Raw genomic sequence first — 24,249 nt, forward strand, 5'->3', positions numbered from 1 at the left:
CAAATAACAATCCATACAGTCAAATCAAACTTATCGAAACCAAAATTCAATCCCCGCCCAGAGAAAATCTTTGAAGCAGCTATGAAGGAATAGTATCCCATTCCCCGATATAGAAGATTATTCTAAAATGTAATCGATTAGATCCTGCCATGTTCTAAAAATGTTTTGAACAGATCCTCGAGTGACAATTTGATTTTTACCAAATTCAGATAATACAAGACAGGGGTCCCCAACTCTGGTCTGGGAGGACCTCAGGTTTTCATTCCAACAATCTTCTTTAATTAGTGACCAGTTTTTTGCTGCTGATTAACTTCTTTTACCTTAGTTTTATTTAGCTTGACTCAGACTCAGTTGTTTCCTTTTCTTGAATGAGCAGCCAAACAATAATGAGACGCGATACGAGCCGCCACAGATCCAGCTCACCTGTGCCCATCAAATAAAGAAAGATAAGAGTCCCGGTAAGGCTGATCTCTCAGGTCACCAAAGCGTTTTGATGGTGTTCTCAGAAGAAAACAGAAAAGCATCCGTTTTGCAAATTTCTGCTGTGGCAGAATGACAGCGGAAACAAGCCATAGAATTAAATAATGAGTTTAATTAGATAGATAGATAGATAGATAGATAGATAGATAGATAGATAGATAGATAGATAGATAGATAGATATTAAAGGTACTATATGATTGATAGATAGATAGATAGATAGATAGATAGATAGATAGATAGATAGATAGATAGATAGATAGATAGATAGATAGCAGCAAGAATTGGCTTCTCATTAAGAACCTGGTTAGAGTGAAATTGGTTGGAGTTTGAAGCCCCAGTTTAGATGATCATGTCGGCTTCACTTCTCATTTCTGTTTGGCTGTCATTAAAAGAGAGAATCATTTCAGAGGACTGAATCCTTTGAAACAGGGCTATTAAAATGTAGGGAAAATGAGTTAATTAGGAGTGAAAATTGGTCACTGATTAGGAAAAGGGTTAGAATGAAAACCTACAGCCACTGTGGCCCTCCAGGCCTGGAGTTCGACCACCCTGGTATGGGACATCAGTTACCCACTGACTTAAAGGTGGTGGACTGGGATTCCTTCAGTTGAGCAAGATAAGTCTACGTGCTAGTAGTGAGGTAAAGGCCATTATGATTTGTTTGTTCTTCTCCACTTTAAGCCCATCTGGGAGAAGTCCATGGTCTGTCATATCATAGAAAGTGTGTCCTGCAGCCATGTGTGGGAAATACTTCAAAAAGAGACAAATAGCTGCCAAATACTTAACCATACAGCAAATCTATATGCAATAGTTAACTACCAATTTACACACAAAAAAAAAAAAAGAGAGAACTTGTCAGAAAAAAAATCTCCTACTTATAGGTATTTTTACCAGAGGCTAAATTTTCTTTAGTCATAATGCTGCTATAAATATGGACTCAACTCCTATTTCACCATCCCATCCAGAAGAGGGCTACTGCACTGCAACTGCTGCGCCAGCCCCCTGGATCAGTCTCTAAATTCCGTACACAGGCGAGACCTGCGAGGTGCATAAGCTGCAGATTCTTATCTCAATGGCATCACATCAGTTGCTCCAGAGCCCAAAGTGGATTACAGTAAATGAAGCCAAGAGGACAATATAATCCATTAGCATTCCTCCCAGGTCTCTCAACTGGATCATTTCCAAGGCTTCATATCATGTTGATTAAAATTACAAACTGGAGTGAATGCCAAGAATGCAGACACAACTCTTGTAGTCAGAAAACAATATGCAACAGCAACTCAGAACTTTTTAGCACAATCTCCATTAAGGTCCACTAGGATACTCCCTCCAAGGTTTTGACAGGTGTCAACGAGACTGGCAGCCCTTACAACCCTTAAACTTTAATGCCAAGGACAAAATGTTGACCCAAAGTCAACACAGAATCTACATTGCTTCTTCAGATGTAGATATTTTGACTGGTGGTCTCCTTCATAGCACCCTGGTAAAGGTTTCCCTGTGCAGGCCAAGGAGTCTGAACCCTTAGTAACTTTGGGGGGGGGTTGGAAAGGGTGGTAACCAGTTATGTAAACCTCCCACCCCACCATGCCAATGACCAATCAGGCTTCTCTTAACATAGCAGGATTTTCTCCAATACTGCCTCACTACACTTTGCCCTTCCTTTCCTGATTGGTCCCTGGAGTGGGAGGAGTTTTCCTTTAGCCAGACTGGCTAAAATGGCTGTAACTTTGCACACTGAATTGAAGAGGGCACCGCCTGAGCAAATCTCTCACCAGTGGCAGAATGTATGGCACATTCAGAAAGTATTCAGATCTCTTTATTTCTTCCACATTTTATTATATAATCTCAATACTGTACAAGATTAATTTTTTAAATCATCATTCTGCACATTACACATGATAATCAAGAAGTTAATAATATAACAATAATAAAAAAATAAAACTGTTTATTGCAAATTTTTGTACATAAAATGCAGAAAAAGTGAAGCAGTCTGAATACCTTCTGAATGCACTCTATTATACAAAAAAATATGTAGCTGATTAAATTTAACTGTTAATTTCAAAACCTGCAGATCGATGCCCAACCTTTCTATGCTTTATGAACAATTACACTTCGAGGTTGACTATTCTTAGAACTGGATAATAATTCAAACTAATACAGTGTACAGAAAGCGACCTTTTCATTGGAGTAAATTTAAAGTTTTCAATATTCTCGTGATGTGAGCGGGTGGGGTTTATATCCAGGGCTGGCACCTGCCTTACACCAAGTGTTGCTGGGATGGACACTGACACCCTGTCACCTTGGTTACTGGATTACAAAATACATAACAAAATCTATTTATCGCTTTTCTAAACCATCTTGCAAAGCATAAAAATAATATATAATGCAAAAACCACATATCTACTCTGCTTCCATTAGTTTTCTGTATTAGGTTAAAAAGACTGGACTGCTATTCAACCGGCAAGTAATCGTATTAGCCAGTATCATTTTCTGTTTGTTTTTTTGGCCATTGTGATAGTGTACTCTATGAAGCGTATTGTATTTATTTGTTCAGAAATGGTAATTGATAAAGTTTACATCACTGAAGTTAAGATATTAGAACTGGCCTTCTACTGACTGCCAGTGTCTTTTAGGTAGTGACACTTTATTGATCCCAAGGTTTAGGCCTGTCGATTCACCTTTTGTAAGATACAGAGCTAACAGAGATGCAGGTCATGAGGTAAGTTGGGCAAAGTGTTGCTCTAATTGTACATAATTCTCTGGTGAGCACTGCCTGTCACCCCTATGGGAATACTTAATAAACAAACAAACAAAAGTCATAGGAATTCTTAAAATCAAACTTGTACCTTACCAAGTAATTTAGTCTGTTTTGTAGTGGTCAGCATTGCTGTTTATTGGCAAAAAAAAACCTTTGAACGTGACCTGCACCAAAGCGCTTTTAAATTAGGTTGTAAAAATCAGTGCGCTGGTTAGTGAGAAATTTTTGGTAGCCTTTTTTCAATGATTCATTCATTGTGCAGTATACATGGCAAAAGCATTTGATTATTATTATTAATAACATTTCCTGCCAGGAAACATATATTTAGTTTTTTGCATGTCCTCCGGGCCATAAGCACAGTAGGTGGTCTTCTGGGCTCATATTCTGTTAATGACTCAAAATAAGATTTTTTTTCAATTGTTGTATTGTGATAAGAACTGTAATCTCTCTCTCTATATATATATATATATATATAAATATATATATAAAAAATATATATAGATAGATAGAAATATATATAGATAGATAGAAAAATATATATATATATATATATATATATATATATATATATATATATATATATAAATACACATAATGGAACCTCGGGTCACGACCCAAAGTAATTTCCCCAATAGGATTTTATGTAAATACAATTAGCACAAAAATAGTTAAATATACCATAGAATGCACAGCATAATAATAAACTAAATGTAAAAACATTGAATAACACTGAGAAAACCTTGAACAGAGAAAAGTAACATTGCAAGAATTCACGCTATAGCCTTACGAAACGCTCGCTGTAAACACTTTTTTTAACGAGTTTTAAGCACAGGGAAAAAAAATCAACATTTGAAAAATCCATAATTTAATAAACATCCAAGAAAACTAACATTGCAACAATTCACGCTACGCACCGAAAAATGAACATTTGAAAAATCCGTAATACAAAAACTAACCATAAACTAACCTTGCATGAGCCGAGTTCTGGCATGAAGGAAGTGAGGAGGAACTGGGTGGAGAGGATATTACAGTTTTGAGGTAAAGTCTGTGATGATGTGGGTTCACTGCATGCTCCCATCTCGCTTCCAGGAGCCCTTAAACCTGTCACCGTCGGTAATGTTATGATCACGACAGTGAGACACTACTGTACAATGGTGCAAAAAGTGCCAAGTGCTTTTATTAAAATCAACAAAACAACAATCAAAAACAAAGTCCAAATTAAATAAAGTGCAGTGCTTTCAGAATCCTTCAATAAATAAATACTTCCATAAAAACAGAAGTGAAGTGGAAGTTAAAGTCCAATACAAAAAAGTGTTCATTAAATACAATAAGGTTAAAACAATGCTGGAAGCAGTCTCTTTAAAAACAAGCCCGGAGCATTCTTTAACTGGTGACCCCCGCCGCCTTCTCGGCCTTACGCAGCCAGCTGTCCCTTTTCTGGTCACTCCAGCTCCTTGATCACTCAGCTAGAACGACCACTTCCTTCTGCTCCACCCCTGCTTGGGCTCAATGTCCAGCTGCCTGCCTGCGAGCACGCGCTCACACCGGTTGTTTCCACACTGCTTCCTGCTTACTCCGCAACCTCTGTCTTTCTTTTCTTTTTCCTCCCTTTAGCCGCCTCGCACTTCCATTTATGAAGAGGACATGGCAGCTGTAGCAAGGCAATTATTTATTTAAAACTGGCCTATACCCGCTATACCACAAAGTCCCTCTGCGCGAGGCACGTCTGACTGACAACAATATACTGTACAGGGAGAGACTGAACAGGTGCATAAATCACCGGCGCGTACAAACCGGAATTGAAACAAAATAGAGCACAAAGAGTTCACAGAGAATGCACAGGGAGAGACTGAACACATGCGGATATCATTGTCTCTGTACGAATCGAAAGGGAAACTGGCTTGTTCGTCACCCGAGTGTGTGGTCATGAACAGATGCAAAAGTTTGGCAAACTTTTTGGTCATAACTCGATTTGTACGTGTTCCAACACGTTCGTGACCCGAGGTTCCACTGTATGTATATATACAGGGTGGGCCATTTATATGGATACACCTTAATAAAATTGTTTTTCTTGTGAAATTCCCACTAAGTTTGATGTGTCACATGACCCTCTTCCTATTGAAAAAACAAAAGTTGGATCCAAAATGGCCGACTTCAAAATGGCCACCATGGTCACCACCCATCTTGAAAAGTTTCCCCCCCTCACATATACTAATGTGCCACAAACAGGAAGTTAATATCACCAACCATTCCCATTTTATTAAGGTGTATCCATATAAATGGCCCACCCTGTATGTATATTAAATATATATTTTCCGCATTCCACTTTTTCCACATTTTGTTATGTTACAGCCTTATTCCAAAATGGATTAAATTCATTTTTTCCTCAGAATTCTACACACAACACCCCATAATGACAATGTGAAAAAAGTTTACTCTGTTTGAGTCGCTCTACCTCTCGTCATGTGTTGGATCGTCCCTTGCCGCTGCTTAGCTAGCGATACCTGTTTGTTCAGCAGACATTACCATCTAGAAATTGTTAAGGAGTAACGTTTGACGATTTTGAGAGAGAGATCAGAGCTACGTGTGTTTTAGAGGGTAGCTGCTCATTTGCAGAGATATCACGGCCACCTGCTCTTTTCCCCATGTGGGGGACGCGCTCCCATCAGAGCTGAACATGATCAGATACAGTGGCAACGCACGACATTGCTGCATACGTACATTCCACATTTTTGGCAAAGAGATAACATCTACATTCTCGCCCAATAGCAAAACCAAAAATATTTTATATCAAGAGGCCCTCGATACGAAAGCTATCAATATAAATTCTTCTCAATACAAATTATTAATTTTTTTTTTTTATTGCTTTTTAAAGTTTGTCCTGTTTCACTACTACGTGGGCGGAGCCACAGGGGATAGTCAGTCTATTATATAATAAAACACTGAGCAGTTTGGCTTTAGTGTGATCAGTTAGTTTGGATTTGGTGGCACAATGAAGAGGAAATGTGAGTGTGTGACACATGAGGAGGAGTAAAGGCACACGCTGAGAGAGTTTTCTTCAAAGACAGAAATTATAAAAGCAGACAGGAGGCAAGAAAGGCGCCTTGTAAATAATGGCAGAGTCTGAGAAGCAGGCTTTATAGGAATATGTTTGACAAGAGAGAAACGCTGGTGAAGAGAGGTTTAGAAACACACGCATACAGGGGGGTAAGGCGCTGCAGGTACACCTAGAGCAAGAGATTTATAATGATTTGCTATTACGGGTATGAGACAGGTGCCGTGGCTAGTAGTTCTATAATAAGTCTGTTTAAATAAAGAGATGTAGGAACCACATCCTTTTTATCGAATACATTTCATGTGGGAAAATGTTCACATAGGAAAAATTGTGATTATTTTCTGGTTTCTAGAGTTGCAATTTAAATCACAGATATGACCGATATTTTTCCAAAAATGAACAGCCCTAAAAAGAGTTTTGTGATTTTCCAACCTGGGCAAACGCAGGACGCTTACCTTGAGCGATGTTTACCACCTGACCCCTCTGAATCATGGCAATCTGGAATTCATCACATTAGACACACTGGAGCTTTTTGTTATGTCACCAGCTTTCCCTGAGCAGGGGCACGACACGCACTGGCCTGATTTCAACAGCTCCGACACATTTAGTAAACAAAAAATGGGCCCACTCTTCTGGTTTTAGCTACTTGTTACATCGGCTTGACAAAAATCCAAACAACTTGCAGTCTATCTGGAAAATGTATTAAATATTTTTATGTAAATCTTTCAAAATGCTGAAAATAAACCCTCTGTTAAATGTTGCTTTTGCCATCTGGTCTTAATCCAGGCAATCCTTGTACCTGTTTCAATGCAGGAAATGTGCTCCAAGTTAAAACAAAAATGATGAAAATTAAATTCATTTTCTACCCAGTAACACTGATATAATGAAATTTAGTTTCCTGGGCAAGGATCAATATACAAACTAATGAAATAATAAAATATATGGCTTATTAATCAACTACAAGTGATTTCTACACTAGAGTACGTAATTGTAGATGTATTGTAAATACATGAGTAAAGAGTGCAGTACAATAGTGCAAAGAAACAGCAGCTTTAACTTAGTATTAAGTTTCACGACATGCAGCATCCTTCCTCCTGCCTCAAACCTCCAACTCAAGCGGCACTGGCTCTCCAACTGAAAGACACAATTATTTTAACTGATGACAAAAGCACAGTACCTTGTCACTAGTTCATTTCAAAAAGTTCCAAACATTTAAGCCATTAGCAAGTCATTATCAATAACCTTTATTAGAGGTGATAAAAATGATCAGCTCAACAAAACAAAGGATAAGCAATAATGAGCACTTGAGACTTGGGTTTAAAACAAAAGTAGCAGTAGGCAATATTGTGTTATGGCTTTCCTTTAAAATTTCTACAATTTTATTTTAGTGTTCTGTCTGTTAAAAAGTGCATGGTGGTTCAACCACAATAGGTTTTAAATTCTCTGCAGTGCCAAAAAAGCACAAAAGATTTTATTTCTTATGTTTTATTTTGCTATGGAGCTTGTGTGAAAACTTCCATCATCATTAGGAGATCACCCTGTTTATTAAGCCAGCGCTGCTAAACTGTAAATGCTTTCTGTGCATATCCGTGCCACAAATTGCCTATATAGATTTCTAGATTACTCACGCGTCCATGTGGTGCCCTGCACTCTGTAGTCCATCACCCATCTCCTTCTCTATGGCACTCCATTCACTTTAAAATAAAAAGACAGGTAAAAATAAATATTAGAATTCTGACCAACTGACTAGGTTTGGGCTCATTCTCAACGCAGAGAACCTAAAAATAAATTCCAATGGATCACACACCAGTAAATACTGTATACTGTATATAAAAAGGAAAAAAAAAATATTATATATATATAACACACACACAGTGGGTACGGAAAGTATTCAGACCCCCTTCAATTTTTCACTCTTTGTTATATTGCAGCCATTTGCTCAAATCATTTAAATAATTTTTTTCCCTCATTAATGTACACACAGCACCCCATATTGACAGACAAAAAAAAGAATTTTTGAAATTGTTGCAGATTTATTAAAAAAGAAAAACTGAAATATCACCTGGTCCTAAGTATTCAGACCCTTTGCTCAGTATTTAGTAGAAGCCCCCTTTTGAGCTAATACAGCCATGAGTCTTCTTGGGAAAGATGCAACAAGTTTATCACACCTGGATTTGGGGATCCTGTGCCATTCCTCCTTGCAGATCCTCTCCAGTTCTGTCAGGTTGGATGGTAAACATTGGTGGACAGCCATTTTTAGGTCTCTCCAGAGATGCTCAATTGGGCATTCAAGAACAGTCACAGAGTTGTTGTGAAGCCACTCCTTCGTTATTTTAGCTGTGTGCTTAGGGTCATTGTCTTGTTGGAAGGTAAACCTTTAGCCCAGTCTGAGGTCCTTAGCACTCTGGAGAAGGTTTTTGTCCAGGATATCCCTGTACTTGGCCGCATTCATCTTTCCCTCGATTGCAACCAGTCGTCCTGTCCCTGCAGCTGAAAAACACCCCACAGCACGATGCTGCCACCGCCATGCTTCACTGTGGGGACTGTATTGGACAAGTGATGAGCAGTGCCTGGTTGTCTCCACACATACCGCTTAGAATTAAGGCCAAAAAGTTCTATCTTGGTCTCATCAGACCAGAGAATCTTATTTCTCACCATCTCAGAGTCCTTCAGGTGTCTTTTAGTAAACTCCAAGATTATCCTGCTTTCCGTACCCACTATCTATATATATATATATATATATATATATCCATCCATTTTCTAACCCGCTGAATCCGAACACAGGGTCACGGGGGTCTGCTGGAGCCAATCCCAGCCAACACAGGGCACAAGGCAGGAACCAATCCTGGGCAGGGTGCCAACCCACCGCAGGACACACACAAACACACCCACACACCAGGGCCAATTTAGAATCGCCAATCCACCTAACCTGCATGTCTTTGGATTGTGGGAGGAAACCGGAGCGCCCGGAGGAAACCCACGCAGACACGGGAGAACATGCAAACTCCACGAGGGAGGACCCGAAGCGAACCGGTCTCCTAACTGCGAGGCAGCAGCACTACCACTGCGCCACCGTGCCGCCCTATATATATATATATACATATATATATACATACATACACATATACTGTACACAGTGGTGTGAAAAAAACTATTTGCTCCCTTCCTGATTTCTTATTCTTTTGCATGTTTGTCACACAAAATGTTTCTGATCATCAAACACATTTAACCATTAGTCAAATATAACACAAGTAAACACAAAATGCAGTTTTTAAATGATGGTTTTATTATTTAGGGAGAAAAAATCCAAACCTACATGGCCCTGTGTGAAAAAGTAATTGCCCCTTGTTAAAAATAACCTAACTGTGGTGTATCACACCTGAGTTCAATTTCCTGATTACTGCCACACCTGTTTCAATCAAGAAATCACTTCAATAGGAGCTGCCTGACACAGAGAAGTAGACCAAAAGCACCTCAAAAGCTAGACATCATGGCAAGATCCAAAGAAATTCAGGAACAAATGAGAACAGAAGTAATTGAGATCTATCAGTCTGGTAAAGGTTATAAAGCCATTTCTAAAGCTTTGGGACTCCAGTGAACCACAGTGAGAGCCATTATCCACAAATGGCAAAAACATGGAACAGTGGTGAACCTTCCCAGGAGTGGCCGGCCGACCAAAATTACCCCAAGAGCGCAGAGACGACTCATCCGAGAGGTCACAAAAGACCCCAGGACAACGTCTAAAGAACTGCAGGCCTCAATTAAGGTCAGTGTTCACGACTCCACCATAAGAAAGAGAAAAAAACGGCCTGCATGGCAGATTTCCAAGACGCAAACCACTGTTAAGCAAAAAGAACATTAGGGCTCGTCTCAATTTTGCTAAGAAACACCTCAATGATTGCCAAGACTTTTGGGAAAATACCTTGTGAACTGATGAGACAAAAGTTGAACTTTTTGGAAGGCAAATGTCCCGTTACATCTGGCGTAAAAGGAACACAGCATTTCAGAAAAGAACATCATACCAACAGTAAAATATGGTGGTGGTAGTGTGATGGTCTGGGGTTGTTTTGCTGCTTCAGGACCTGGAAGGCTTGCTGTGATAGATGGAACCATGAATTCTACTGTCTACCAAAAATCCTGAAGGAGAATGTCCGCCATCTGTTCGTCAACTCAAGCTGAAGCGATCTTGGGTGCTGCAACAGGACAATGACCCAAAACACACCAGCAAATCCACCTCTGAATGGCTGAAGAAAAACAAAATGAAGACTTTGGAGTGGCCTAGTCAAAGTCCTGACCTGAATCCAATTGAGATGCTATGGCATGACCTTAAAAAGGCGGTTCATGCTAGAAAACCCTCAAATAAAGCTGAATTACACCAATTCTGCAAAGATGAGTGGGCCAAAATTCCTCCAGAGCGCTGTAAAAGACTCATTGCAAGTTATCGCAAACGCTTGATTAGGTTTGTATTTGTTTTTCTCCCTAAATAATAAAAACCATCATTTAAAAACTGCATTTTGTGTTTACTTTTGTTATATTTGACTAATGGTTAAATGTGTTTGATGATCAGAAACATTTTGTGTGACAAACATGCAAAAGAATAAGAAATCAGGAAGGGGCAAATAGTTTTTCACACCACTGTATATATATATATATATATATATATATATATATATATATATATATATATATATATATATATATATATATATATACACACACACACACACACACACACACACAGTACATGCATTACTGCTACACCACAATATGTTATCACAACACTTGATATGTTACTATTGTACTAAATGAATTATTGTTATGTGCTTTGTTTTCCATTTTCTGTTTGCTTTAAATTATAATCTGGAATTTTTTCACAGTTGGCAAAATATATTAAGTCTATTACACATAATAAGAAAAGCCTAAAAGGCTTAATTCTTCTTTCCTTTCCAGATTTCAGACATCTCAGCAGACTCCATTCTAACCGTGTGAATACTCATCTGCAGTGCACATTGGTACATCCTAGTCCCAGGTGATTCTTTGTGAGACGGGCCTTTATGATTTGTAGCACTGATCCGGGAAATGACTAGCATGTAGTGCCCGCACGGGAGTTGGCAAGCGAAGCGAGCAGGGGGCAGAGCTCCCTAGTATATATATTTTATATAAAATTTGAACCTGTCACTTGTATTGCTATAAATGTATCAGGGTATTTGGGGTCTGAGGCACCCCCTATTAGTCACAATAAATATGTTTAGTGTATTTAATATTCTGTGTACAATATGTGTGTGCATTCTTAAATAAGGGACATGTCATTATGTCGCTAGAGCACTGACATACTCATTTGATGATTACCTATTTTTAAAACTTATACACAAGCAAAAAAGTGTTTAAAACAGCTTGTTTCTCAATGTCTGATAAAGAATCCTTGTGTATGTGTGTGTGGTTGAAGTTTGTATAACCTTTAACCTTAAAACCTGGCACATGTCACATGGGCATGAAATTCGAATGTTGCATCAGAATGTGATGAGCCAATTTCAGCCCAGCTTCCTTCAACACCAAATCCTTATAATCCTTTATGCGTGGCCAAAAAGACAGCTTCCAGCTTATACAAAATGAATTGCTTCTAATTTCCAAAATATGATGCAAGAAGAAAAAAAAGTCATAATATTTGTCCTCACTGTATGGATGACATTGACATTTTCACAAGTACAGGTACCAATACTGTACACAAGTGTTTTTTGTCCTTTATTTTTTTAGGTCCAGATTCCTGATGTCTTACGTTGGTAAAACTCCGAGAGGCAATTTTGTTTTCTTCACTTGAATTATTAATGGATATTTTAACATGATGCTCTTCATGTAACTGCCTTCTGCTAAGAAAGTCTTTCTAGTGAAGTCATCATTACTTAAAATAGAATGTTGGCAGTAGACAATATTATACAAAAGAACAAAATATTCACAGTACATTTATAAAATTAAACCTACCTGAACACTCTTCCATAGTTTCCATGAACTTTGTACACTCCATAAAGGCGGTCTGCAACTCTCTACAACAAAAATTAAATTTAAAAATTAATTATTTGTAAGAAAATGTAAAAGAAAAGTCAAAAATAAAATTGGATGGATAGCACTATTTCAATAGTCACAGTTAAAGCAACAAAAATACACAATCACTGACTGCAAGATATGCTGAAATAGTGCAAAACCATTCAGATGTTTCACAACTTTAATAATTAAACTGCAGTTTTTTTGTTTTTTTTAATCTCTGAAATGAAGCCTTGACTTCATTTACAAGGAAGACCTCAGAAATACACACCTCAGGTTATAGCATGCAGGAATTACAGGAAGCTCAAAGCTGGTCAAGCAGAAAGTGAGGCAAATTGAAGTACAAATGTTCACATTTTACCTAACCTGACTTTGCAGATTTCTATTTGTAAGGGGAATGTTTACATTATATGTAAAACATTTTACTGCAGACAGTTACTGACTGACTGCATCAAGTTTACTTGTAACTTACCCAAAATAAAATTATAGAAACCTTAACTAAACAAACCGAATATTTCAATATTATTTCCACTGGTCCGTAAGCAGCAGAAGACAATAATATTAAGTATTCCTCATTATTTATGAAAGATTTGTGAAAACTACTTTGAGTCCAGAACCAATCAAATTTTTTTTTTCCAATTTCTAATATTCAACACAAAATCGGGTGAACAACACATTCTCCACCACATCTGGCTATTCCAAGATTCAAAGTCCGTTCCTCTGTTGCAGGAGGGTCTTCTTATCAGACAAATGTTTTGTGGACACCTAACCATCAAACCTTTATGAGCTTGTTAGACAATTCATTCCAAAACCATGGGGATTAACATGGAGCCTGTTCCACTCTTCTGGGTAGGTTTTCCACAAGATTTTGGAGTACGTCCATGGGAATTTGTGCCCATTCAGCCAAAACAACATTTGCGAGGTCAGGTGCTGATGTTGGATGAGAAGACCTGGCTTACATTAATCTACGTCTCAATACATCCTAAAGTTGTTCAGTGAGGTTGAGGTCAGGGCTCTGTGCACGCCATTCGGGTTCCTTCCTCCACATCTTTATGGATCATAAGTGCAAAGTCAAAAAAAGGGTCTTTCCCCAACTGTGGCCCCAAAGTTAGAAGTGCACAATTGTCTAAAATGTCTTTGTATGCTAAAGTACTCTTCCGTGAAACCAAAGGGTGCTTATGCTACACTGCAACATAATCCCTCCTCCATCAAACTTTAAAGCAAGCACTATGCATTCCAGAAAGAAGTGTTCTCCTGGCATCCACCAAACCCAGAATTGACCATCAGACTGCAAGATAGTGAAGTATGATTCATCACTCCAGAGAACACACGTCCACTGCTCTATATTCCAATGACTCCGCTGTAGCTGACGTTTGGCTTCGTGCATAGTGATCTTAGGCTTGTGTGCAGCTGTTCGGCCATTGAAATCCATTTCATGAAGCTCCTGATGCACAGTTTATGTGCTGATGTAGCTTCCAGGGGCAATCTGGAACTCTGATGCGAGTGTTACAATAGGCCATTAAGCACTTAAGCACTTGGGAGCCCCAGTCCAGGACTGTGGAGTCGGAAGCAATTTTTGAGTTACTGGACTCTGAGTTGGTAAAAATGTACCAACTCTAACTGTGACTAAAGGTTAATTGTAATATAATGTGTTAAAATTTCCAATTTTACACATGATGATTTGATTAAACTATTTCTTCTTCTAGACTTTTGATAAAAATATACTTTTTTTAATTGTGTAGATTTAGTCTTGCTTAATGTTATTAGGTGTCAGCAAGCCAGAGCAATTTCATTATAGCCTTTAAATTTGAACTTTAACACGTGAGAGTGCTGTATCTTGTGTTCATTCAATCAACATCTATATCTATCTATATATCTATATATCTATATATATATATATATATATTGTGGTCCCCGCCGGGCTCCGCCCAGGAGGACGTGAGGAGGGCTTGTGCCTCCTCCAGACCGCGAGGGGGCGTCCGTCCTAGTTTTGTTGGGGACCACGGGTGGAGGGCTTGGAAGCCCAGCCCTGTAGGGGCCCGTGGTCACCGCCAGGCGGCGCCCGATGCCGGTTTATCCCGTACGGTCCTCGGCTGGGGCTGGAGCCCGGCCGGGACGCTTTGGAGGACCAGAGGAGGGCAAGTGCCTCCTCCAGACCGAGTGGGGGCGTCCGTCCTGGTTATGCAGGGGGCCTCGGGTAGGGGGCTTTGAAGCCCAGCCCTGTAGGGACCCGTGGCCACAGCCAGGCGGCGCCCCAGTAACTGTTTATCCCGGGGGGAAGACGACCGGGGAGACACGGACGGCTTCTGGGTGCGCAGCCGGCACTTCCGCCACACAGGGGTGTGGCCACCGTTAAGTGCCGGGAAGCAGCTGGAGCCCATCCGGCTCCCCATAAAAGGGGCCGCCTCCCTCCAGTCAGCAGTGGAAGTCGGGAGGCAGTATTGACAGAGCTGGAGAGAGGACAGGAGGCGGTCAGGAACAAAGGCACAGTGACTGTGAGCCCTGGACTTTTGGGGAATCGGTGCAAGAGACACTGGGGTGTGAGTGCACGATAACTTGGTGTAAATAGTAGTGTAAATAAAAGTGTGTTGGGTGCAAAAATGTTGTCCGTCTGTCTGTGCCGGGGCCAGCGTTCACAATATATACACACACACACACTAGGCTGACCCTATATATATATTTTAAGTTGACCACTTCTTAAGGCAATTCAATATGTAGATCAATTTGATATTTTATACAAACTCATTAATTTGGTTATATTGCATTTGAGCGGTATTACTTTAATACTGTAGTTTCTGTTATTTTTGTGATGAAATTTAAACTTTTTTTCTATATTGAGGTCGCCCTTTTGATCCCCCCTGATATTTACTACACGGTGAGGCATTTGTAATCCATTAACATTAATTATTTCCAGAGACATAATTTTGTCTATTTTTCCAGCGCATCACACACAAAAGCAAGGGAACGATGGGAGCACCAGAACTCTGCTCACATCATGTCGCTTCGTACCGCAAGCTGCAAGTAGTAAGTCTGTGATAAACGGAATACCGCTACGCTTTCCACTCACGGGACGGAAGGACAATCCCGACCGCTTTTAAATAGTAAGAAAGAAGAAGAAGGTATCGCACAGTCTGGAGTAGAAAATCATCTTTTACCTGGAAAAACGAAACTACAAATCCCATCGTGCATTGCAAAATGGACGGGGCGTGTGTGAAACTCCGCGTCGGACGGAAGGACACCCGACCGCTTTTATATAGAAGGAGATATATATATATATATATATAAAATCCACTTTTCATGAGAGAACTACTTATCAGATTTAAATTGGGGTTTTTCTATAATTTGCTTGAACATTCCAGTTGATTTTGCGACTTCTCTCATCGCGCTAAGTATCACAGTTCGCTTGCAGTACCACTTTATTTGTGCAAACCAGAGAGAGAGAAAGAGACTGCGGGCTGAGTAAGGGGGGGCGGGTCCCTCCTCACTCATGCGCCAGCCTCCATTCGAGTCAATGTACCTCTCACCACGTGTTGGAGTGTACCATGCCCCTGCTTAGATAACGATACCTGTTTGCTCAACAGACATTACCATCTACGCATTGTTATGGAGTATCGTTTGACGTTTTTGAGGGAAAGATTACAGCTATGTGTGCTTTAGTAGGTATCTGCTGACTGCCAGAGATACCAAAGCCACGTGCTTTTCTCCCTATGCGGGGGACGCCCTTCCGTCAGAGCTGAACACGATCAGATACAGTGCCATCGTTTGAAGTTAGAGTGTTCCTACCTTCCACTTGGCCAGAGTTACTTTTCTTGCTTTTTTTTTTTTTTTTTTAAATGTTTTTATTGATTTTTAAAGTTTGTTCTGTTTCACTATTACGTGGGTGGAGCCGCAGGGGGCAGCTAGTAGTAAATATAATTACAAACACAGGAGTCAGAGTTGGAGGTACCATAAATTGAGGAGTCACAGCTAGAGTCGAAAGTCTTGTGTACCAACTCCAGAGCCTGGCCCCACTCTGTGACTCTGCATGGTCTACCACTACACGGTTCAGCTGTTGTTGCACCGAGGCACTTCCACTTCACAATAATAGCACTTCCACTGGACTGGGCACATCTAGCAGCCGGCCTGCAGCAAAGGTGGCATCCTATGACAGTGCCACGTTTAAAGTGACTGAGCTCTTCATTACGACCCATTCTACTGCCAGTGCTATCCAATGAAAATTGCAAGGCTATGTGCTTGATTTGATGCACCTGCTAACAAAGGGAGCAGCTGAAACAAATGAACTCAGTAATCTGGGAGGTGTCCACATATTTTTGGCCACATAGTGTACCATCTGACTGCCAAAAGTGTACACATTATCAGTTTCATCATTCGAAAACACATAAACCTTCTAAGATCTGTTTCAAAAAAAATTCTCCATTATTCTTAAGTGTAGAACTTGCCAGCATCAAAGAGTATTTATTGTAACATTATAATTTTCATGCTGTAATAAAAGTGAGTTAATTTTTCCACATCAGTGACTTCCACTTGGCTAAGGTATAAAATGGCAAGGAACAGTCAGTGTTCTTCAGAGGAATCACTGTTTATGGGCATTTTTTTATAACACTGCACAGGTCAGTTTGACCCAAATATGGTGCTCTGTCAGCTTTGAAGGTAAACTGCAAAAAAAAAAAAAAATTCATAAAAAACTGAAAATATATATTTTTATTGTCTTATAAATGCACTTACAGCTCTTACACGAAGCAAATGTGATATGACGGATTGCAGTTCATCACTGTAGTGCTTCAGCTCTGTAAATCTCCTTAGAAGGGGAAAAAAAAGGTCAACAGGCTGCACAGATGATATACGTCAATTGAAAAAAGAGCACAAAAACATTTGCTACTCTATAAAAAAAATAATAATAAACAGCACTTACTTCTCCGGATTTTTTACCCGAAAGGTTGCATTAAGAGCTTTCAATCTGGAATCTGCCTGCAAATGTTAATTTTAAAAAATTTTAATGAAGAGAACTGCTGTCTTTATCTCTAATTTATAAACTTTGTACAAAAAAAAAGCAAAGGTGAACACCAGAAAGCCAGTGTATGACAAAAATGCTCTGCCAGTGATTACCTTTATTTTAATTATTATCATTTAAATAGTCAATTTTCAATATTTTAAATATTTCAGCCACCACCACTCCCCACCAGAATTTCACGGCTTATATTTTTAGGGGATGTGTGCATCATTTAGTCCACCCAGAGAGCCCCGAGACCAGATATCCCATGCAATACTGCATTACTATCACTGAACAATTACAGCACAATTTTACACCGTGTAACTTACGGGAGAGAAATCATACTACAGGGAGGCCAAAATCTTTCAGTCAATTATGATACCAAGATTTGTACATGTGAAAGGAAAAATGAACAGACTCCTTAACTAATGCAAACGACTTGCAGAAGACATACAATGAAATGAAATATGGACTCCCCAAGTTCCGTTAAATAATGGTTTATTAGGACAAAACATACACAGTGAGACTTCTTTATTGTACGAAAGAAAAGCGTTTTAAAAAGGTTGTTATTCAAAGCAGCAAATCAGCCATAGGAAGCAAACTAACAATGTCAGCACACATAAAATGGAACGATAGCCAAAAGATTACGCTTGGCTTACAAATACAAAGTCAGCTTGGACCATCCACAAAACTCTCAACTGGGCCATTTGCACTGATGAAAACAAATCCCCAGTGCTGATAAGCAATGAATCAAACGTTAAACTATTTAAACGTTAAATTATTTAAAGCAGATGGAAAATTCATGTCGTGCATGAGTAACATGAAGTAATGCCAAACTGTTTGGATATTGTTTAAAAAAATTTCTAAAAAGAGGCCATAGCACTGGATCACCTGTATGTTGAAAGGAAGCATATGCATTACTGGAAACTTAAAAGACTGTTAATGGCTTCTTATATGAGGGAGAATCAAAAGTAAAGGCAACTAACCCTAAAATACGGGTAAACTGTCAGCAGATGAACATAACAGTTCTGTCACTTCTTCAGATGATCTCCCTGCACATCAATGCACTTCTTGTTTCGTTCCACGTGGGAGAAGATGATTTTCGGCTGCTCCCAAATCCAGGTCTGTGCCACTTCCTTGACCTCTTCATCAGAGGTTACGGTTCGACTGCTTAGAGCCGCTTTAACTGGAACGAAGATATGATCATCGCATAGTGCTAGATCAGGGCTGTTAGGGGGATGTGGAAGACGTTTTAACCGCAGCAGTCAAGTTGCTTCCACAGCTGAGGCTGCTGCATTGGGTTGCAACGTCCACGAGATGTTGCTTGTGCAGATTAGTAAGCTGTTTGGGTGCCCATCTTGCACAAAAAAGTCATCAAGCTTTTATGTTGAAGTTCAGGCACTTTACTGTCAGTGTATAGCACAACAAAATTACTTTTGTGACAACCCCAAAGTGCATTTAAAATCCAAAAGGCAAATTGTTCAGATAGATAACAATAAAATAAATGAATACAAATGGGAACTAAACACAAAGTAATCATAGAAATTCTATATACAGATGCCATATACAATGTTAAATCATGTAACCAGGATGGATTATTATTGCACTAATGTACAGCAGCCATTAAGAAGGCTAACAGAATGTTAGGTTATATAGCGCCTTGATGTGTGGAGTACAAGTCACAGGAGGTTCTGCTCAACCTTTATAATGCACTGGTGAGGCCTCAACTTGAGTACTGTGTGCAGTTTTGGTCTCCAGGCTACAAAAAGGACATAGCAGCACTTGAAAAGGTCCAGAGAAGAGCGACTAGGCTGATTCCAGGTCTACAGGGGTTGAATTATGAGGAAAGATTAAAAGAGCTGAGCCTTTACAGTTTAAGCAAAAGAAGATTAAGAGGTGACATGATTGAAGTGTTTAAAATTATGAAGGGAATTAGTCCAGTGGATCGAGACTTGTATTTTAAAATGAGCTCATCAAGAACACGGGGACACAGTTGGAAACTTGTTAAGGGTAAATTTCGCACAAACATTAGGAAGTTTTTCTTTACACAAAGAACGATAGACACTTGGAATAAGCGACCAAGTAGTGTGGTAGACAGTAAGACGTTAGGGACTTTCAAAACTTGACTTGATGTTTTCTTGGAGGAAGCAAGTGGATAGGACTGGCGAGCTTTGTTGGGCTGAATGGCCTGTTCTCGTCTAGATTGTTCTAATTCTAATTCTAGCACAGATTATTATTGCACATGTTAGTAAACAGTATATTACCTACTTATCTTACATGTTCAATGAAAAACTCTCTCAGACTTCAACAAGTTTATAACACTGGTGTTCTAGTGTACGGTGCCATTGAGTGGAGTTCTACTCTCATTCCTTCCTCGCATGAATTGCCACCATTACCTTGAGCAGCAAGTGATACATGACAGAGACGTTGAAGGCTGAGGTGGTACACGATGTGCAGAGGTTCCCTGATGCCATATTCCAACTACATCCTAGAGTCCCTGGATGACCACCATGTGCCACTTCTTCCCTGACCCACACAAGATTTATCCCCTATTAAGCATGTCTCCGACATGGTCCGATGACAAGTGGCAAATCCTTGACCACTGGCCATTACCATGGTTGAACTCTGGATACCTTATAGTGGGTACATGGCAAGCCACTCCACAAAACACACACCAGCATCTCTTCCTGACTCTGCAAACAGTTACTTCTGCCTATGGTGAGTTTACAAACACTGATCATTGTGCATTCTGCATGAGGTAATGAGCTGCATCTCATATTAATGTACACCATATTGCTCATATCTCGTTTATTTTTTGGTACTACAGCATTAATGGGCAGAAAAGTTTTATTAAAAAAAAAATAACATGGCCACTAACTTACAAAAACACTTATGAAAAAAATGAAAAAGAAAACTGGGAAGCCAGATCATTTTTATGTATTAACACATACTGAAGCCCACATAGTTCATTTCAAAATCTGCAAAACACAAGGCAGGAACCAAGCTTGGATTTAGGGGCCAACCTGTCGTAGACCCACTCAAACACACTGACACAGGGCCAATTTGGAGTCGCCAACCAAACTGCCACACACATCTTTGGGATATCAGAGTAAAAATGACAGAGAGAGAGAGCAACTGAAAAACTCTACCAAGCTACGACCAGGCATGGAATTTGAACCCTGGATGCTGCCTCTAGGAGGCAACAGTCATACCCACTCCATCACTAGATTGCCCCCATTATACTGACTTGCAGTTAATTGCAAGATTTCACAATGGGGTCACATAACACATTTTCAAACAACTCAATTTTAGAATGAATTTTTTTTTTTTTAACTTCTGTCAACAGTTAAAGGAAATCTATGATGAGGAACTCCTCCAAATCTACTACTCATGCACTTATAAATCAAACAAAAACAAAAAAAAAGAGTGCTCTTCTGCTGAGGCAGCCTCTAAGGAGTAGTGAGAATGTATCCTTTTTCCATTGTTTTGAACAGAAAAATCATACAACTAATCCCAATGGATTGACTAAGGATTACAGCACAGCTGAGCTGCCATTCACAGGCCACAGAAAGTTCAAAGGTACTGAACCTCCGTGAAATTCAAGAACGTTGACAATGTTTTAGCGTATCAAATCTTATTAGAGCCATATTGATATTTAACAAAACGATTCTGCACTTTCATATTAATCAAAATACTGCAGCAGCATAAAAATACTTCCTTTACAACATCATTAACAAATATTTGGAAAAGGTCTGGCCAAGAATAGAAGAATAGTAAGAGGGCTATTAAAAAATCATTCTCAGTGCTTGGATATGATTTCTAACACTGCAAACGGTATCTGACCAAAATACTCTGCTAACAGGCACAGTGATAAGAAAGAAAAAAAAACACACACATTAGTTAAAGCCTAAATGTTTAGATTACCATTTTTTCAAAATGTATGGTGCCCAGCTTTATTAAAAATACAAAAAATATATGCATATTGCATTGTAGACAGATAGGACAAAGGAAACCCACTAAATAATACAAGAGAGGAAAGGCACTATATAATAGAGAGAGAGGTTAGGAGCCGGCGCTGATTCAGTGCATTGCCGCACCCACCACATGACAAACCAACTTAGGATCCCAGATGAGGACATGCAACGGCTTACAACTCAGTGCCACACTAGTTAAGATGGAATGGAACCAGTGGGAGGTTTTTTATGGTGGCCGGAGTGCCAATTCTGCCGCCAACCGCCAGGTGTTTTCTTGCACAATAACGTCATACCCAGGATGAAGCAATTACAGGTTAAGGGCCTTGCTCGAGGGCCCAACGAAGTACAGTCACTTTTGGCGTTTATGGGATTCGAACCGGCAACCTTCCAATTGCCAGTGCAAATCCCTAGCCTCATAGCCACCACTCCGCCCATATAATAGATAGATGCATACTATTTAATACAGATAGACAGACAGGCAGATATAGGAAAGACACGAGGTGTGGCAGAAAAGTAATGAGACTGGCAACACTGCAAGCGATCTGGCAACGCTGCGCTGTTGTCCTTGATAGAGCACGTGTATCAGTACCCTCCCATAGCTCAGTGCGAGTTTCGACTCCTTCCTTTAACTACGTGACTTTTGTGACTGCTATTAGCGAAGTTGGGTTTTTGGTTGTGCATCACGCAAAATGGAACAGCGAAATTTGGAGCAATGTTGTGCCATTAATCGGCAAGTGTGACGTTTGAAAAGTTAAAAAAGGCCTATGGGGAACATTCTTTATCCCGAGCTCAAGTTTTTCGCTGGCACAAACCATTTTTGGAAGGCAGAAAACACGTTGAAGATGAACACCTTTCAGGGAGGACTTCAACTTCGAAAACCAATGAAAACATCGAACGTGTGAACACTCTTGTGAGATCAGACCGTCGTTTAACATTAAGAATGTTGAGTGAACAATTAAATTTGAACAGATTTACCGTTCATCAAATTTTGACTGAACATTTGCGCATGCGAAAGGTCTGTGCCAAAATGGTGCCGAAAAACCTCACAATTGAGCAGAAGGACAATCGAAAAAACAAGTGTCTTGATCTTCTTGACAGAATCACTAATGAGCAAGATTTCTTTAGTTGTGTGATCACAGGTGATGAATCATGGATTTTTGAATACGATCCTGAGACCAAGAGGCAAAGTCAGGAGTGGCACACTGCAAACTCTCCTTGACCAAAGAAAGCTCGAATGAGCAAATCGAAGATCAAATCAATGCTGATTTGTTTTTTTGACAAAAAGGGAATCGTCCACAAAGAATTTGTTCCTCCAGGACAAACTGTCAACCAAGTTTTTATAAAGACGTCCTTGAAAGGTTAGAAAAAGGGTCATTCGCGTGAGACCAGACATTGCAGACAAATGGATGCTCCATCATGACAACGCCCCATGTCACACTGCCCTCTCCATAATAGAATTTTTGACCCTTATTCACCTGACCTCAGTCCGTGTGACTTTTTCCTAAACTGAAAAATGTCCTCAAAGGACGTCATTTCGGGACTTTAGAAAACATCCAAAAGAGTGTAACGGACATGCTGAAGACCATACCGGTTGAAGACTTCCAGCGCTGCTACCAACAGTGGGAACAACGTCTCCATCGGTGTGTAGCTGCCAAAGGGAACTACTTTGAAGGGGATAACATTGATGTTTGAAAAAAATAAAAACTTTGGTAAATAAAAAATCAGTCTCATTACTTTTCTGCCACACCTCGTATAATACATAGATAGATATGAAAGGCACTAAATAATACAGATAGAAAGGCACAGATAAGGCACTATGTACAGTAATAATATAGTAAAGGCACTATGTGATACAGAGAGAGAGACAGATAGGAAAGGAACTATATAATACATAGATGGACAAATAGGAAAGGCACTATATAAAACATAGATACATAGAAATTAAAGGCACTATATAAAACAGATACACAGGAATTTATTTGCCCTGGAGGAATTTTGGCTTTATACAAAAATTAAATATTTATTTATTTATTAGGAAATGACAAATATACATCAAAATGACTAAATGAAAGGACACTTCTAACTTGGCCAAAGATAAAATGAGCAGTGAGACATTATAAAGATGTTCATTTGAGTGTGCAGTGTTATTAATTAAAATTATTATTAATAAAAAATTGGTTCTCAGCAAATGATTAGTAATTTATCCAATAACGAAGTACATTAGGAGAATAAAATAAACAAGTCTAAAAGTTCACCACTCTTGAAAGGTGAGAAACACCTTTTTGTTTTATTTGTTGAACCGTCTACTGTAAATTGAAATTCAGTACATGCAGAGTCTCAATATTACTCCAAGGTCAACGGAACAAGATTAATAATTAAAAATAGTCATGCTGTGCTTATCTTACCTTTGCTTGGAATCCTGTATCATAAACTACATCTTTCCATCCATTTTCCTACGAGGAAAAAAAAAAAAAAAAGATCATTTTTAGAAATGTAATTTGAATGTACAGTATTTTTTCACAATAGTTTTAACTGTAATGTTTTACTTTATTAATAGTCTTAACTGTAATTAATTTCATGGACTAGCTGTGAAGGAATAATTAAAATAAATATAAGTGTAATTGAGGAAGTTATTAAAGGATTTTTTTTAAATATGTCAGTTCAGACATTTCTGTAGCCAGGATGTACATTTGGTAATCGTGTAGTCATTAAAAAAAAAAAAAACTTTTCAAGAAAAAATGTTTCTCTTTGAATAATGGCCATGTGGCTTAAAAAAGTATACACATGGTCGGCACTGCTCACTTGTAGCATCATAAGACTGGGTTCAAAGGCCATTCCCAGTACAGATGTTGAGTTTAATTAACGTTTTTAAGCTGGCTCATTATGTTTGAGTGTGGGTGCCTGGGTGAATGTGCTATGGATAAACTGGCATCCAATCCACAATTGGTTCAT

General features: G+C 39.2%; 1 protein-coding gene across 1 annotated transcript in view; it reads right to left on the reverse strand.

Moving 5' to 3' along the window:
• snx4 (sorting nexin 4) overlaps positions 1 to 24,249 on the reverse strand; it is a 92,099-nt gene that overhangs the window by 13,853 nt on the left and 53,997 nt on the right. The window contains exons 5-9 of the mRNA XM_039755374.1: positions 23,703 to 23,750; positions 17,246 to 17,301; positions 17,059 to 17,131; positions 12,274 to 12,335; positions 7,923 to 7,988 (exon numbers count right to left, since the gene is read on the reverse strand). Of these exons, the coding sequence (XP_039611308.1) occupies positions 7,923 to 7,988; positions 12,274 to 12,335; positions 17,059 to 17,131; positions 17,246 to 17,301; positions 23,703 to 23,750 (305 nt within the window). The remainder of the gene's footprint in view (positions 1 to 7,922; positions 7,989 to 12,273; positions 12,336 to 17,058; positions 17,132 to 17,245; positions 17,302 to 23,702; positions 23,751 to 24,249) is intronic.

This window comes from Polypterus senegalus, chromosome 6, assembly GCF_016835505.1.
Source record: "Polypterus senegalus isolate Bchr_013 chromosome 6, ASM1683550v1, whole genome shotgun sequence".
Taxonomy (NCBI): domain Eukaryota; kingdom Metazoa; phylum Chordata; class Cladistia; order Polypteriformes; family Polypteridae; genus Polypterus; species Polypterus senegalus.